Here is a 16,976-nt window from a genome sequence, read left to right on the forward strand (position 1 = left end):
CTGTTGACATTCATTGTTGACCTTCCTCAATTGCAGATAATTTTTCAATAAATATCAAGGTTGGCCCGGGACTGTATATTTGAGTTTGACATCCCTATTTATTTGAGTTTGACATTAACCCATTTGTATCGTGAGCAGTAAGGGGTCGGTGCATATAATTAAATACATAGTTAAATTTGCCCAGTTGATGTGTATAGATGATGCGCAAATCTGAACCCACTTTCTTCCAACATAAAGCAAATTGAGCTGAGATATCATAATCTTGGAATTTGTGAAAATCATGTATGGGGCAGACAGGCAAATATGTTGTTGTACTGTATATTTCTATATTATCTTCCTTTACTGTTTAAGTAACCGTTCTAGGGCTTTTACCCAGACCTTCTACATAGACGTGTACTAAAGCAATGTCAAAACCTCATCCTCAGTTACTGATCCACACTGCAAGCTTGTGTATATACTGGATATTATAGGGAGAACAAATGTAAACAAAAAATCTAAGAAAGTCTCTGAATGTAAAATAAAAACACCACTTGTAAACTGAAAAGAAATAAACCAGATATGAAAGGTATCTTGGCATATAGTGGACTGACAAGTAAAGTGTGTCTGCATATTGCACACTGGCATGGCCACCTATAGCCTCCTCACAAATGGTGCGGATGGCAGGGTAACAACATAATATAATATGAGATTGCAGTAACAGGGAGTACATCTACATTACAAGGCCCTACCATAGGTAACCAAGAATAACTTCATTGGGTTCAATAGCAAACACCTGACTCTTTTTTTTAATAATAAATATTTCTACAAAACAGAATCAAAGTGTTCCCATATATTTATGTCAATACAAAATGGCAAATACAGAAACTACATGTCTGAACCCAGAATAACAGTCAGATATGAATTCTGGCAAGGATATGTGTTATTTTATATCTGGTTTATATCCATTTTGTCAATGATCCAAATAGATGGATGGTTAGGAATTCAAGGCATAGCTAGGCTAAGCAAGCCTAACAGAAACCTTCAAAATATTTATATCCTACATATAGCTAGCCATACAAATGTTGACATTAACCCCCCTAGCGGTCTGATTCTTGCCGTATTTCCATGCAAAAAGCGGTTAAATTATTTGCACAGAAATTTATACATATATGCATATTCTGCTTTTAGGTACCCCGAGTCTGACTCAGGGTTAACGATTACCCAATTAATTGGTTTAGGTGCCAAAGCATTTTTGTCCAAGAGTTGGACTAGTACTTATTAAAAGGGAAAAGAGAAGGAAAGTAGGCTTTTTAAAGAGACAAAGAAGATTAGTTATGTATAAAATCAATTATAATTTTATTTAGGTAACAAAAGATTAGTAAAACACTGTTACAGAGTAACAAAGGAAGGTGCTTTAGCCACACCATATGTATTGATAAACAAAGTCACAAACTTGCGTATAAAGTCATGAATCAAGGGACGGGGTCTCATCCCAACACGTTTTGCCCAAAAGGGCTTCCTCAGGGGATACAGAGACCCTAGAATACAATTTTAGTGTTGGAATTGCGCCACTTCAATACCAATTGAGTATCATTACATGGGTAACTCAATTACAAAAACGTTTGGGTGCTTTAGGTATCTGAGATAAAAACTTGATGTATTTAGGGTTTATTGCTCCTTATAGTATAAAAATGAAGTAAAAAAAAATCACAGAGTTTATACAGTTAATTTATATGGACGATTGAAGTTCAGTGTTCCCATGGAACTGTCAAATTCACTTGACCATATATTTTGATACAAATAGATGACTTGTTGCAGCCTTGTGATCGATGTTTGAAATTAATATTCAAAGGAATAAACAGCAAAGTATGAATGAATCGTACTATAAAGGATTCTGATAAGGCAAAACCGTATGGCTTTTTAATGGTGGACCTGCGGCAGCTGTCCAAATGGAGGATTTGACACAGAGAACTTCGAGTAACAATACACGAAGCGCGTCAATATTTATACATTTTAAAACAGATGAGCTTAGAAGTCTGATACAGATTTTCTTACAAATATTCTTTGATATTTTTATTGGCTTTAACACTTCCGCTGCCGGGGTTAAGCGAACATTGCCTCTCCTCCGTATGCATTGCCGAGGAGAAGGATTTCCCTTCCCTTTCCCAGGCGTTCCTGGTGAGTGGCGGAGCCATCATCGTGGGACTCGAGAGAGTCAGGCCTAGTGTGCCTTCTTGACCTCCTGAAACAGCCTAGTAGCCAAAAAAGTTTGCTGACCCTCGATTTAGTAGAATCTATTCCTCCGTCTAACTACGTCACATAAACGATGCATTCAGACCTCAAACATTTATTTTCCTATTTCAGTTTTCACTCTTCTACGTTAGAAAAAGCCCAGGCTTTGCAAACAACCTTTGGTTTATTTGGGTTAAGTAACATATCAGAAGTAACCGTTACTTCAGCTGGATAAACTAAAATGTTTTCTGTGATGTTACAAAGCAAAAGTAAAAATAATGGTTCCAACTGGCATGGTTCTCAATCTTTAGCAAAAGCAACAATTATATCCAAAAATTTCAGGGCGCTAAATTTAGCAAATTGCATAATACAACTAAAAGAAATTTAGCATGTTTAAATTCTTCCTGCCAAAACTATATTAACTTTTATGAGTGGGGGATGTGAAACACAGAATCTGACCCAGGATTACCAAACATGCAAATTGTAACTGCAGAATTATAGTTAATTAAAATTTAAAAAATAATGGATATTCTAATGTATTCAATATTTTATTCTCAATAAAAAAGGAAAATATATGCAGCATACCCCCACATGTTAACAGGTTCTGTAGGAGGACAAGATGGACAGGACAGGAACATCGAGGTGTACCATCGCCTTTTGCAATACAGATATGTGAACAGCCTCCATTATCACGACTACATGGATGAGCAGCTGCAACAAAAAATTTGAAATAGATTTTTAATGTTTTGCACCTTTACTACAGAAAAAGAACTGCAGACATTGTTATCAAAGATAAGTAGTTTTTTTGTCATCTATGTTCCCCATTCTTCTCAACAGGGTAAAAAGCAAAATTGAATTTTACAAGATAAAAAAAAAAAAAAAAAAAGAAGCCTAACAGACTTTATTAAAACAGCCTACAACGGTGCTCAGTAATTTTTAAACATGGGGAATGCCATTTTTTGCAGTACACCTAGAAGAACTGTTATTTCATAGCTTAGATGTTATCACTGTCAAATCTGACAACGCATTAATTTTATAGTAAAATATAATACAACTTGGTCCTAAAAGAAAACTTACAGAAGTCAGTCATATCTAGAGCTTCCACAGCATGAATTCCAGTGAGATGAGCAATGCGGCCTTGAATTCTTGTCCTTTGGAACCCATTTGTCTTTTCTACTCTTTCAATCATCTGTTGCTGACGATCAATCCAGTACAGATGATCCCCCAAAACAGTGAGCCCCATGGGTTGAAGGATGTTTGAATCTTCCAGAGTGATTCGATTAGCTCCTGTAAAGTTCACCAAATATAACTGTCATATGTGCAAGAATCACATAAATATCAAGAGCACAAAACATCCTGAGCTGGAATTAAAAGATAGTGTAAAATGTACATGACATAAAACTGCTCCAACATATCTGTATCTCAATATTAGGCACACAAACAGATACGCACACAGTGCCTGTTTGTAGTAATAGGGTGGCACATATGTTTAGATGGAATTAAATGATTGCTACCATCAAAAATAAAACTCTAGCTTTATACAATTTAGCTTTTACATAGTTAAAACATAGTATAAAAAAAGTTAGGGCCTAAAGATCTTAGGCTGATCGTGGGCTGTAAATGCAGAAGCAAATTTGATAGAACAAACCAGACCATAGTTCTGAACACTTTTCTCTAACTGTAAGCTATAATTTATATTATTTACATTCATGAGGTTTTTAACTGATTTTAAATGTTAACGAATAAGATTTTCTTTTAATATTTAAAAAATACTTTCCAGAGTTTACGGTTACATCAACATCCTTTAGAAGCGCTCACAATCTAATGTCTGTAACATTATTTACTGTCACTAGGCTAGCCTAGGATCATTTTTATGTGGAGAAGGCAGATAACCTAACAATCCTTTTTTTGTGGTGTGTGAGAAAGCCCGAGCGTCTGGATTGAACCCACACAAACATGAGTTATCATCATAATGGAAAATGCCTGTTGACAGAAACTCTACCAAAGACGAAGCAAATAGACTTTTTTAATGCATTGCACAAGAAACACATGGAAATGCAGAGGGGTAATATGTAAGCTTCAGATCTTGCACTGCAAAACAAGAAGTTCAGCAGGGTATGGTATCTTGAATTACTGACACTCTAGGGAATTTTCTCTAAGCTATTATTATGTATAGTAATATGGTTACTAAACAACATTTAACAAATGCTATGTTAGCGGCTTTAATAGTGCTGAAGACTCATTTCCTACCCCCAATCGACAGGGCTGTTTGAGTGGAATTGGAGTTAATACATACTCTAACATAACCAGAAGTAGAGAAAACATCAGTTTGTTTTTCTGGAGAAATGAAGCATCTGTGTGGCAGATGAAGTGTAAGCATGGATAAAACCTAGGTTCATTTCAATATTTGGAGAGCATGTCTTCCATAGAAGAAGCATGTCTTCCATAGGAAAATAACAGTATATCATCTTCCTCTCAAAACTAGTTAATTATTTTTTTTTTAATTTTTCTTTTTTCTAGCAACATATTGCTTGCTACAAAACCACAGGCATGTGTTGACATACTTTTCTAACATGCTTAAATTAAAAAGGATAAAATATTCTGAGCCAGTGTGGGCAGAATGAAAATCTATGACAATAAAGACAATTTTTAAAATTGGCACATCTGAAAACAAGATTTGGAAAGATGAGATGAGAGAGTTCATGTTAAAAAAACACTGAAACCAGTAATCTATAGGTGATCATGAAGAAACTCAAGTCTCTTTAGCCAACATATGTGCATACCAGATAGACTATGTCATATTTTACAATGCTGTTTCATACATATCAGAAAGTTTTCCATTGCCGCATGGGGTCTTAATGAAGGCTGCATAATTACTACAGCCTGTGGGGCTGTCATTACTTAAATGCGAATAATAAAATCCTTTTTATAAATTTGCTGGTATCAATTACCAAATAAGCTGGCTTTGCCATTTAAAACGTTTTAGTGGTAAAAATATTTTTTTCTTACACAGCAATCATGTAAGATCCACCACAGCTAGCATTTTTCATTTTCATTCATTGCTTCAGTTCTGTGTCAAACTGCGTTAACTGGGAACTGGCAAAAATGTTAAATTAACGTGTAAAAAAATCTGTCTTTTTTTCTCCTTCCTATAGATTTCTTTCACCTATTATTGTTGATGTGAATAGAGGATCAAATACAAAACATATCTAACTCACACCATCAACAATACAACCTTGAAGATGACACGTTTAAATTTCCAGCTTATAAAAGCTGTATTTCCATGTAGTGTTGTATTCCTAATATTTATAGGGCTGGTTAAACATGGTTGCAACACATTAAAGAACAAAAATGGTTTTAAAATGCTAGCTCACTAAATCTGCACATGTATTGGAAAGACTTAAAAAAACAAAAACAAAAAACCTTATTAACACATATGTGGTATACTCCATGTTGCCAGCATTACTCAAATTCAAATACATTTCTCATATTTAGTGGTCTATACCCAAAATCTGCATATTTGTTGTCAACCTTTTATTTTCCATATCACTAAGCAATAAAAAAATTTCCTCAGCAAAGTCAAACCTTGAAACAGTGACACTTATTGGAAAAAGAATTTACAGTCAAAGCTACCAATAGTTTGAGAATGAGAACAGAAATTATTATAAAGCATACAACCACCTAACATAGGCTTCTGACAAAATTTGCTGGACTGGTTCCCTTTATGTTATTTTAACAGCGAAAACACTGCTGAACATAAAACACAGACTTTTTTATTTTTTGTTTTTTTTTCACCAAAAAGTGACTTTACTTATTATCCATTCCGGAGATTTACATAGCTCCGCTAGGAAATGGAGCCAGGTAGATCCGAGATAATTGTACATGTACTACAGTCTAGCAATACATTCTGGTCACCATGACAGGACAGTAGGTAAAATACGGTGCTGAGCTTGTCTGTTTGCATGCTCATCCTATTGGCATATTTGAATGCAAGAAGATGGTAGAGTGGATTATAAGAAGCCGATACGCAATTAAATTAACATTCCTATACTAGCTGAATTTAAAAATAAACCTAAATAAACATAGTTAATGCAGTTATGTTGGCATAAAAATAATGTTTATTACTTAACAAGTCTGGAGTTAAATTAACCCCTTATTTTTAGGTTTAAAGGATTGTGGACACTGGTTGGTTAATAAAGTGAACTATTTTTGTGTAAGGAAAATGTAATAAATAGTATTTAATGGAACGAAGGCTGGGTCTAGGTTTCTATTACTTTTATATGCGTTTTTATGCACTTTTACAAGCGTTTTAAAGCTTGACTTTGAAAAGCTAAAAAACTTTTAAAAAAGCCTATGACGCATTTTACTGCGATTTTACATAGGCGTTTAAAAAATTTTTACTTTGACCCCTTTTAGGGAATGAGTACAGGGGTACATAAAACCCCTTAGTCATTCCCTGAAAGGGTTAAAATATATGTAAAAATTTGAACGAGGCTTTAATGTTAAATTATTTTATTAAATGTGTGTGTGTTTGTGTAACTAAACTTGCTCTGGGAAACCCTGATGACAGCTCAAGCATCATCAGGATTTCCCTTTCCTCAGCCAATCAGGGAGCAGAGCAATCAGCTCTGCTGAGGAGCTGTGACATGTGTTCTGTATCTCTAACACATACTACAGCCTCTCTAGGGCTGCAGGAGTAATCAGGGGAGCGGAGCTGTCCTCATAGCAGAGCTCCGCTGATTGCTCTGCTCCCCGATTGGCTGAGGAAAGGGAAAATATAATGATGCTTGAGCTGTCATCAGGGTTTCCTATTTCCTAGCCAATCACAGAGCAATAGAGATGAATGGGTACAAGTTTCCCAGAAACGGAAAATCTCAGCCAATTACAGAGCACTAGAGGTGAATGGGGAGCCTTGTCCTCATTTAACCCCTAGTGCCTGGGGATCCCTCACTGTCAGGAGGAGTCCCATGGCTCTGCTCATGATTACAGCCGTGGGAATCATCCTGTCATTAGGATAACCTGTATATATTAAAAAAAAAAAAAAAAAAAAAAAAAAAAAAAAAAGTTTACACATTTAATAAAACACTCTAAGATTAAAGCCTCTGGTGGAGATCTGGGAGTCTCCTTATTAAGTCCTGCCAAAAACGCTTATAAAAGCCCCTATTGTTTTTAATGGAAGCTTTCAAAAAAAGCTCAAAAATGGGAGTGTTTTCAAGCGTTTTCCCGTGTTTACCCTGCCTTTAAATTTTTAAACGTTGCAAGCAACGTTTAAGATAAAGCTCATAAACGTGCCTGAAAGAAAATGTCCTGGTGTAGATTAGACAATTGGAATGCATGGGAATTTCAAACATGGGCTTTAAAAGCCTCAGGATAAACGTTGGGGAAAGAGTCCTTGTAGACTAAGCCTAAGGCCAGTTACTGTGCAGTACATAATATTAAAAACAGACAGTAGACACAAATATATTTTCAAACATTTAAATAAAATTAAAAACACACACGCACTTGTGATTTAGCCTGGATTAGATAGAATAAATAACTGGATATTTCTTGAGCTATTTATATATCTTAATAAACAAGCAACTTTCTCATTTGATTTTGTATGTTTTGATTACCAACTGGATTCTTGACAGACTGGCACAACCTCACACTACCTCAAACAGCATCTCAATGTAAAATTTAAACCATAGTAAATACCTAATCTTAATAACACAGGATGAAGTGCCAATACTAAAGAAGATCATTATTACAATTTATGGCACAATGAGCCCTAAATGAACCCTTAAATGTATCAAAACCATGTAGTTATCATATGATCTTGAGATAAGGAGTCAGTACAGTGTATGTCTTATGTGCTAGGAGTTTGCATATGCATTTATTTCATCACTGATGTGCAGTCTTGAACGTATGTGCTTACCAGTTAGATCACTGCTCTCAATACGTTTTAAATCTGCATCCACCCAAAATAGTTTTCCAAGTTTGTTGTCAACAACCAAAGCAACAGGTCTAATAAGACCAGTGGTGAAGAGGACTTCTCTCTCTGTGCCATCTAGGGCTGCACGCTCAATCCTGGCAGTCCTCTCTTGCATGTTTGTAAAATACATGTACCTACAAAATAATACATATCTTTCAGACCTACAGCAAACACAGTTTGATAAAAAAAGAAAAAAGTAGTGGAACACAGAAGCAAAAAACAATACATTGAAATAAAAGGAGCTTGTCCAGCCATACAACAGATCTATATTAAAATCCTCATGCTGGCATGAAAATCATTAAAGTTTTTGAACATTTTTTTCATCTAATAGCAGTGAAGAAAAGCTTTACAAGTTGCTTGCTTTTGTGCAAATATACCTTAAAGGTGACAAAGTGCACCAACATGTATCTTGTACTCTTCTACTCGCCTGATATTTGCTTTCTGCTGCTTAATTATTTTATTGTTTAAATCTGCCAGCAGCTGTTATAACTTTTATGATGACATCACTTCACAGCCCTCAATTCAAACTAATGCCGTGCTGTGTATCAGTGGGGCCCCATTGTCAAATTCAACTGGAGCCCCATAGGGATCATTGGAAGGTCAGGGGTTCAAGAAAAATATGATCAGTTTTCTATCATATAGACGATATTGGCTTCATGTTGTATGTGGACACAGGTCAAGTTACTTTCCAGCTATGTAGAAATCTGTGTGTAGCCTAGACAAACATTGGCCCACAGTACCTAGGCTTCTGCAAATGGATTAAGTGCTCAGTGTGAGCAACACAGACTCCAAACAGTACATAAACTGTCAACAAAATATTCACATCTATTTTTAAATGATGAGGCTTGACTACAGCTCTGAAAGTCCATTGTGTAGTCTGGTGCCAATATTCATTATGTTAGTGGAACTAATCAGAATATTTTTATAATTAAAACAGAATTTGAAAAACAAATGCTTGAAAATTAACTAAATTATAATCAGTCTGGGTAAAATGTCTGAATTTTTTTTTCTTTTTTTTTTTTAATATGCCTACTAAAGGATTAAAAGATTAGGTAAATTAAAGACTTATGATAGTCTTAAAGAGTATGTAAACTGAAAAATGCCCCCCCCCCAAAAAAAATACATTTACCTTCAAACAGTGCAGTCGCTCAGTCCGAAGGGGTCTTTCATCGGGTCCCGCGTCATCCCGGTATTCGTCTCCAAACCAACGCACCGGACACCTCCATCTTTGCCTCTTCTGCCGGGTTCTTCTTCCTACGTCACCCGACCCAGGCGCCAGATCGGATTACGTAGGTTGGAAAAAAAACTTGCCGATCTCAATGTGCATGCACTGACAAAAGTGTTGTCTACCCTTTTATGTAAAGTGAAATTTCTGAGTTTAGGTACGCTTAAAGTCTATACCATTAAAGTATGAAAAACTTACTAGTGACGGCAACACATTATCTGTAACAAAATAACACACACACACACACACACATATATATATATATATATATATATATATATATATATATATATATTACATTAAAAATGTTGAAAAGACTATCACATTTTTAATGACATCTCCATAACTCTTCTACCCAAGCAGTCAGGCGAACACATGTGGACATATTCCAACATATTTAACAGAAGTCATTTTATTATTGATCTAATGCATAGTTACATAGTCAGGATAAAAAGAACCATAAGACATTAAAATGGGTTTCCCATATCAGTTTGAATAACACTTACAAGCAGGTAAGTGGTTCACCGCCTTCCTGTGTTATGCAGAGATATCCACCCCTATTGAGTTTTTCAACTGCCACAGAATCACAATATTGTACCATTTAGGTGTCAGGATTGCATTTCTAAAACAATCCATGCTCACCCCATTTTGTAAAACAAGCTTCAAGATGGTCTTAATTAAAGAAAGCCTCTCATGAGGAATACTCATTGGGCCCTATAGGTTCTTTTCTTGTTATGGTTACTTGTTTTAATATGTCTTGTTCATAATAACTGAATTATACTATACTGTGTGCTTCTTAATTTTGAAAATTGTACCTATAACTATAATAAAAATACCATAAAAATGTAATTTATCATTTACAGTTCAATTGAAAACAATAAATAATAAGACAAAAAAAGTTGTATAATAATTCATTTTTTGTGCCAATATATTCTTGGCAGAGTCTGTTTCTGGATCAAAACATGTTTAGATAGTTTTACCCCCCCCAAAAAAAAAAAAAAAAAAAAAACTTACATTGTATGGTTTTTGCACATTTTAAAATGAGCAAGCGGGTATTAAAATCTACAAAGTTAAATGTGGTTGTCAAAGCTTTTTGAAGGAAGGCGAATTACTTAGACAAAAGTCATATGTAAATGCCTTTTTTTTTACTCACAATGGCAAAGACAATGAAAATGCCACAGGGAATTCAAACACTTATGATGACCTTTTTACTGAAGTTTAGGATGAAATACAAAAAAATGGTAATGGTAGAAGACGATATTTACCATCTGTTTTACAAACCCATCTTTAGGCCCCCATCATTTGGGTACACATGGTTTCCACTTATAAGACTTTATCTGTCTTCAGAAACTTGACTGGTAGAAAACTTTTTTGTTTATAGCTTAAATGTCTCTTCCTACAAGTCACAGACGAAGATTAGCAGAGGGGAAGTACTTTAATATCTAGTACTAGCTAAGGGAAAAAGCAAGATTTCGTTTCTGGCACCTCTTTAGTTTTCTGTTCCAAAAACAATCACCATATTTATCAAGTGGATAAATAAAAAGATGTGAATCAGGTAATTTTGGTGGAGTGGTTTTCATAGTTTAGATACTTTGGATTATTTTGGGTGCAAATCTTTTGCAGGTAAATCAGTAAATGATTCTTGCCTCACAGGTTTAAAACCAGGCAAACTGCCTAATGTGATAGCAAAATCTGCTTAGTGAAATAGGGTTGAAAAGAAGGGTTTTTTCATGACAGAAGAGCTATGTCAGTAATATCAAACTATAGTCAAACTCCTTTACATTACCTGAATAGATTAAAGACGAAATGGAATGATCATAAAGCATTCTGCAGTAAAACCTAACCTAAATGATCTAAAAACAGTTTCCACAATTTGAGAAAAATACTAAACACAAATATCTTACCCCCTTTCTCCATTTAAGGCAAGGGCCCTTGGCCTGTCACTTTCTCCACGTAAAACAACACCCACATACTCTCCAGTCAACATGTTGACATTGATGCTATTGGTGATCTCGCATGTCCAGTACAGAGTACGGCTATACACATCAATACTCAGGTCATGGGGCTGTTTTTCCTGTGTTTGGCTATGGTTTGGAGTAGATACTACAGCGAGGAGCTATTAGAAAAAAAAATTACACGTTTATTCACTTTAAACATCTATACATTGACATTGATCAGCAATTCTTCACATTCATTACCACAATGTCGATGTAAACTGTAGTATTAAAAAAACACTATTTACATTAACCTATTTACATTAACCAAAAAACCTATTTACATTAATACTTACAACCACATTTACCACTTACAATCCAATACATTTTTAAAAAAAACAACATAACAGGAAAGCCATACATGCCAATACCATTAAATAGACAGCTCAACAAAAAAAAAAATAATGTTTTCACTTGCCAAAGAATTTTAAATATATTTAGTGTATTTCAGGTCTGCTAAATCCAGAAATGACATCAATTCATTGAATTGGCACTAACTAGTTCTTGTGATACAGGAATCGGAAGAGACAATTTTACCAACAACAAATGTTAACACAGCATATTATTATCAATCTTTATTTACACCAAAGTTTTGCATTTTATATATTAAATGTAGCATTATCATCATGAAACTTGTGCCTTTTTTTTACAGAAGTTGTTTAAATGACCCTTATGTATTTTGTTACATTTGGGGTGAATCTTTTCAGCAAAAACAGAGAAAGAAACACAGAATTTGTGAAACAAGCATATCTTGCATATTTTGGTATTATACTGGGGGACCAATATAAGTATTAGGCTCCCCATATGGTATGCAAAACTTGTGTAGAGTGTCTACATCAGTGGAGAAATGGAAAACTGAAAAGTTTAAAATTTGGTATACCTATGGTATGGCGAGAGACCCAAAATCATCTAATGTTTATTTTTGTGCTGTGAATGTAAAAGGTTTCAATCGTTACAAGAAAAACAAGTGGGAGTACCCTGATTTTAAATCAGCAAGTTGACCTGCGTTGCATGGTGCTGATGTTCCCACACCAGTGTTCAGTACACTCCCCGATATTTCTGTATCCGACATGGAGGATATACAGGGTTTGGAGTGTAATCCAGGAGTTAGCAGTGGAAGTGAATATGAAGGTATGAGGTGTTTAATTAAAGCAGCAGTTCTCCCAAGAAGAGCTCAATGATTTAATATGTGACCTAAGTCTGTCAAAACAAGCATCTGAACATTTAGCATCCAGGGTAAAAGAAAAGAACTGTCTGAGACAGGAAGTTAAAATAACGGTTTATAGGACAAGAGAGGTGACACATGACACATCAGTGAAAATGAAGACTTTGTGAACTGTTGTAACATCCCTGGACTACTAGCCCATATGGGAGTACCAGAATACCGCGTAGAAGACTGGCGGCTTTTCATAGACAGTTCCACTCAAAGTTTGAAATCTGTTTTACTCCATAATGGCAACTGCTATGCATCAATTCCCATTGATCACTCAACTTCACTTAAAGAAGAATAAGAAAATATCAAAATAGTCCTACAAAAGCTTTGCTATCATGAACAGTTCATGAACGGTTCTCATATGTGTTGATTTAAAAATGGTTATTAATGGACATTAAAGTACCCATGTTTCATCTAGTAGAGCAAAGCAGGACCACTGGAAAAAAAGTGACATGGAAAACATGAAAAGAGGTGCAGCAAACATCATTAACATCATTGGTTGACAAAGAAAAAAAATCATTCTCCCTCCACTACACAAAGTTGGGATTAATAAAGTAATTTGTTAGAGCTCTGAACAAGGACGATGATTGCTTCAAAGAAATTTGTAGATTCTTCCCTGGATTGAGTACTGAAAAATTAAAAGCAGGAATCTTTGATGGACCCCAGATTTGGAAACTGGTAAATGATTCAAAATTCACAAGTTACATGATTGACAATGAAGCTTCTGCCTGGCACAGCTATGTCATGGTTGTCAAGAACGTCTTGGGTAACCATAAAGCACTAAATTATTAGGAACTAGTACAAAACTTGCTCTTAAACTTTGGGTGCTACTATGAGCATAAAGGTATACTATCTTCATAGCCATTTGCAAAAGTTTCCAGAAAACCCTGGCGATTTTAGTGGGGAACAAGGGAAGAGGTTCCTTTAAGATATAAAGGTGATGGAAGAAAGGTATCAGGGCGGATGGGATTGACACACGATAGCAGACTTCTGCTGGAGCCTTCAATGTGATTGTCCTGATCATCAGCATAAAAGGGAATCATACAAACTGAGTTTTTCAATGACTTCTTTGTGATTAGTTCTGGAAATATACTGAATATAGAATATATTGACATTAGGTATTTCAAAAATTTAAGTTTGCATACGTAGACATAACTAGTTTAATTTTGCTTAATTTTCATGTTTCATTAGTTTCTATGAGGTTATTTCTGAGGTCATTATTTCAAAAACAAGAGCCAATCTAGCAAAACCAATACCATATTTGGAATCTGTGCTTTAAACATATTTTAAAATGTTTGTTGACCAGTGTTATCATTACAGACTTCTTGTTCTTGTCTGCATTGGCTGAAGAACATAACACTGTCTGAAAATGGTTACAATGCAGAGTCCTCTCTTAAGGTCACAAAACACCTAAAACTAATCTAAATAATACTATAAAATTTAAAAAAGCACTACTTGCAATAGTCAGCCTGATTACAGCCAGGGTAAAGGACAAAAAAAAGGAGTTTTGCAACATTTTTAACCAGGAATAATGAAAATACCTCGGACAGGGGGGTGGGAATAGGTTTAGTATACCCTAAATCATATCAACATGTTGGATAACCCTAAATAATTTATATAAATTATTGACACTTCCGAATACTGGTAGGATCATGGTATATACATTATTTTCAGTAAAGGCTTACAGTTTTATGGGTTATTCTTTTATTAAAAAATTAAATGTAAAAGCAAATTGAGACTTAGCTTTGTGGTGTTTGTCAGATTGGATGGACCGGTATAGAGAAATCAGTTTACAATGGAAGTCTGCAAGTTTTAACCATTTATGCAGCTGTTCAATGATTGGTAGAAATACACAAACAAGTCAGATAGCTGATACACTGAATGCATGGTATTCACTCTCCATCCCCCATTGCAAGTGATCCATCTGTTCTCTAGCTTACACCCCTAAAAGCTGGCATCCTCTCAACCCATATTTATTTCAATCGCAATATTATTCAGATGAAGGCATGTTTGTTTTTAGAGCTTGTGAAATTCCAAGCATGCAAAACTATTAACTTCAGGACCGGAAAAAATTCCTCTACATAAGAGCTGGCTTCCATTTCACCCCAATGGATTATACCTTTAGGAGAGGTAACATGTGATTTAGTGACATCTAAAACTGTACATGCAGAAAATAAAAAACACTTACATAAGAAACACTTATGGCTAAAATATAATGTGCTTTCTATCACTGTAATTTAGTATCACTTGCATTTTTGTAAATAAACACCAACCCTTTATGACACAGAATACTGATGTTCTACACAAAAAAGTGTAGTTTGTTGGCAATTTGATTCACCGCTCAATTAAAAGGATAGTGGAACTCATCAGGTTATGTTCTTTATTTTATATGAACAATTCATTTTGATTTATTTAAAAGTAACAGTACACAACACAAATATATGTTATTTTCTCTTATGATTTACTACTACTAGCCGAGTGGAGCTTATATTGTTTGAGGAAAGTAAATTGATCTACTTTCAAAATGCCTTCCATGTTTCTTATAGTGATCCAAGCACTTTCTGAACTAATATTTATTATTAATATCATTATAGTAAAAACAGGATTTTTATAGCACCAACATATTATGCAGCCCTGTACAATAAATAGGGATCTTAGTTTTTGTCTTTACTAGCTGTTCATCTTAGTTCTATCACGACTAAACATGTCTAAACCCAAACCAAGTAAACTCTCCCTTTCCATGATGTGCTCAATGGGCATGATTTTTTAAAGCCTCCCAAGGTTGAAAAGAATACACATTGATCAGTGAAGCTGAAAGATCCAGCAAACCTGGAATCGGTCTGGCCCAGGATTCAAAACATTTGCTAGCAAATCACTTTGAAGAAATCCATCCCAGGCTTGCTAGATCACCCAGCTTCAATGATGAAAGTGTATCATCTCCAGCCTTGGAGAGCTTTAATATGTCTGCTATTTTGCTCCACTCTTAACTTGCGGTCAGTTAGGATGGTGTATTGCAATGGTTTTGGCTGCAAATTTTATTTCTTCATGAAAGTCTTTTTGACCTTTTATCAAATGAAGAAGAAAGAAACTTTCAGCTTTGTCAGCACTGCTTTGTAAAGTTGTGACCAACAAGTGACTAAGTCATTCCCTTGAAATTGCAGCTCATCACAACAAACCACTTTGCTTTACATCTGTGTGCTCCCAATGTCAAAACCAAAAATTACACTTGGGAACGCATTTTTGGTTAGATCTTACACTTGTTTTTTGGATGGTGAATTCAGAAATGACCACAGTTTTTACAATACAGGGTACCCTCCATTTTTGTCAAACAACATACAAATAATGCATACAATGAAAAAATAATGAAATAACTTGAAAGTACTGTTTATTTAAATTTCTTTTGTTCGTACAAAATATTTATTGTTACTCTGACATTTTTTACAGTAAAACATTTGAAAATGAATCGGGTAAGCGGTTAAGGTAAAATTTTACAGCTTATATAGCTTTTCCTGGAGTGGTTCAGCGTTAAGACAATCCGCCCGGATGCTCCAACAATAGTAAGCCATCATGTCCTACTCCGATATCCTCCTTCCATGACCTTCATATCCTGGTGGAATCGTTCACCTTGCTCGTCACTGACTGCACCAAGGTTTTCTGGGAAGTTAGAAAGATGGCTATGCAGAAAATGCACCTTGATGCTCATTGCAACCAAGCATTTTGTAGCTCTCAGAGAGTTTCTGGACAATTTCTGTGTAATTATTTGCTCATGTGTTTCCAAGAAAGTCCTTGACCATGGCTTTAAAAAATAACCAAGTATTCTTTTCGACTTCTGGTATTGTCCTGATGAAATGTTTATCTTTGATGAGCTGCCGAATCTGTGGACCATCAAACACACCGGCTCTTTCTTTTTTCAAATGACAGGCTAGCAAATGCCAAAATGAGGTACTTGAAACAGTCTCCTTCAATTGGCAAAGCTTTAACGAACTGCTTCATCAGATCCAGTTTCATGTGCAGAGGCGGGAATAAAATATTCTATCAACAAGTGGCTCATGTAGAATGTTTATATCACCTGGTTTTAGACCAGATCTTGGAGGCCAATGCCTTTCTACCCAATGCCTCTCACAAGCTCTGCTGTCCCACATGCACAGATAAAAGGGATACTTGTTGTATTTGCATTGCTGACCAAGAAGGAAGCATACCATTTTAAGGTCAACACAGATGACCCAATTGTGTTGGTGATATTGCAACAACTCAATGACTGTCTTTACCTCTGCTTATTCTTCACAATGAGACTGAAGGGTTGTTGTACCCGGGGAGATAAGTTAAAGTTAGGGTTGCCAAGCCTAGAGTGTGTGCTCTATA

The 16,976-nt window shown here is 35.3% G+C and overlaps 1 protein-coding gene across 4 annotated transcripts in view; it reads right to left on the reverse strand.

Moving 5' to 3' along the window:
- Window positions 1–16,976, reverse strand: part of LOC140337570 (low-density lipoprotein receptor-related protein 5-like) — a 162,788-nt gene that overhangs the window by 12,072 nt on the left and 133,740 nt on the right. For all 4 annotated transcript variants that reach the window (XM_072421267.1, XM_072421266.1, XM_072421265.1 and 1 more), the window contains 4 exons: window positions 11,312–11,523; window positions 8,126–8,316; window positions 3,289–3,498; window positions 2,797–2,922 (listed from right to left, as the gene is read on the reverse strand). In XM_072421267.1, coding sequence (XP_072277368.1) covers window positions 2,797–2,922; window positions 3,289–3,498; window positions 8,126–8,316; window positions 11,312–11,523 — 739 coding nt within the window. The remainder of the gene's footprint in view (window positions 1–2,796; window positions 2,923–3,288; window positions 3,499–8,125; window positions 8,317–11,311; window positions 11,524–16,976) is intronic.

This window comes from Pyxicephalus adspersus, chromosome 9 (genome assembly GCF_032062135.1).
Source record: "Pyxicephalus adspersus chromosome 9, UCB_Pads_2.0, whole genome shotgun sequence".
Classification (NCBI taxonomy): domain Eukaryota; kingdom Metazoa; phylum Chordata; class Amphibia; order Anura; family Pyxicephalidae; genus Pyxicephalus; species Pyxicephalus adspersus.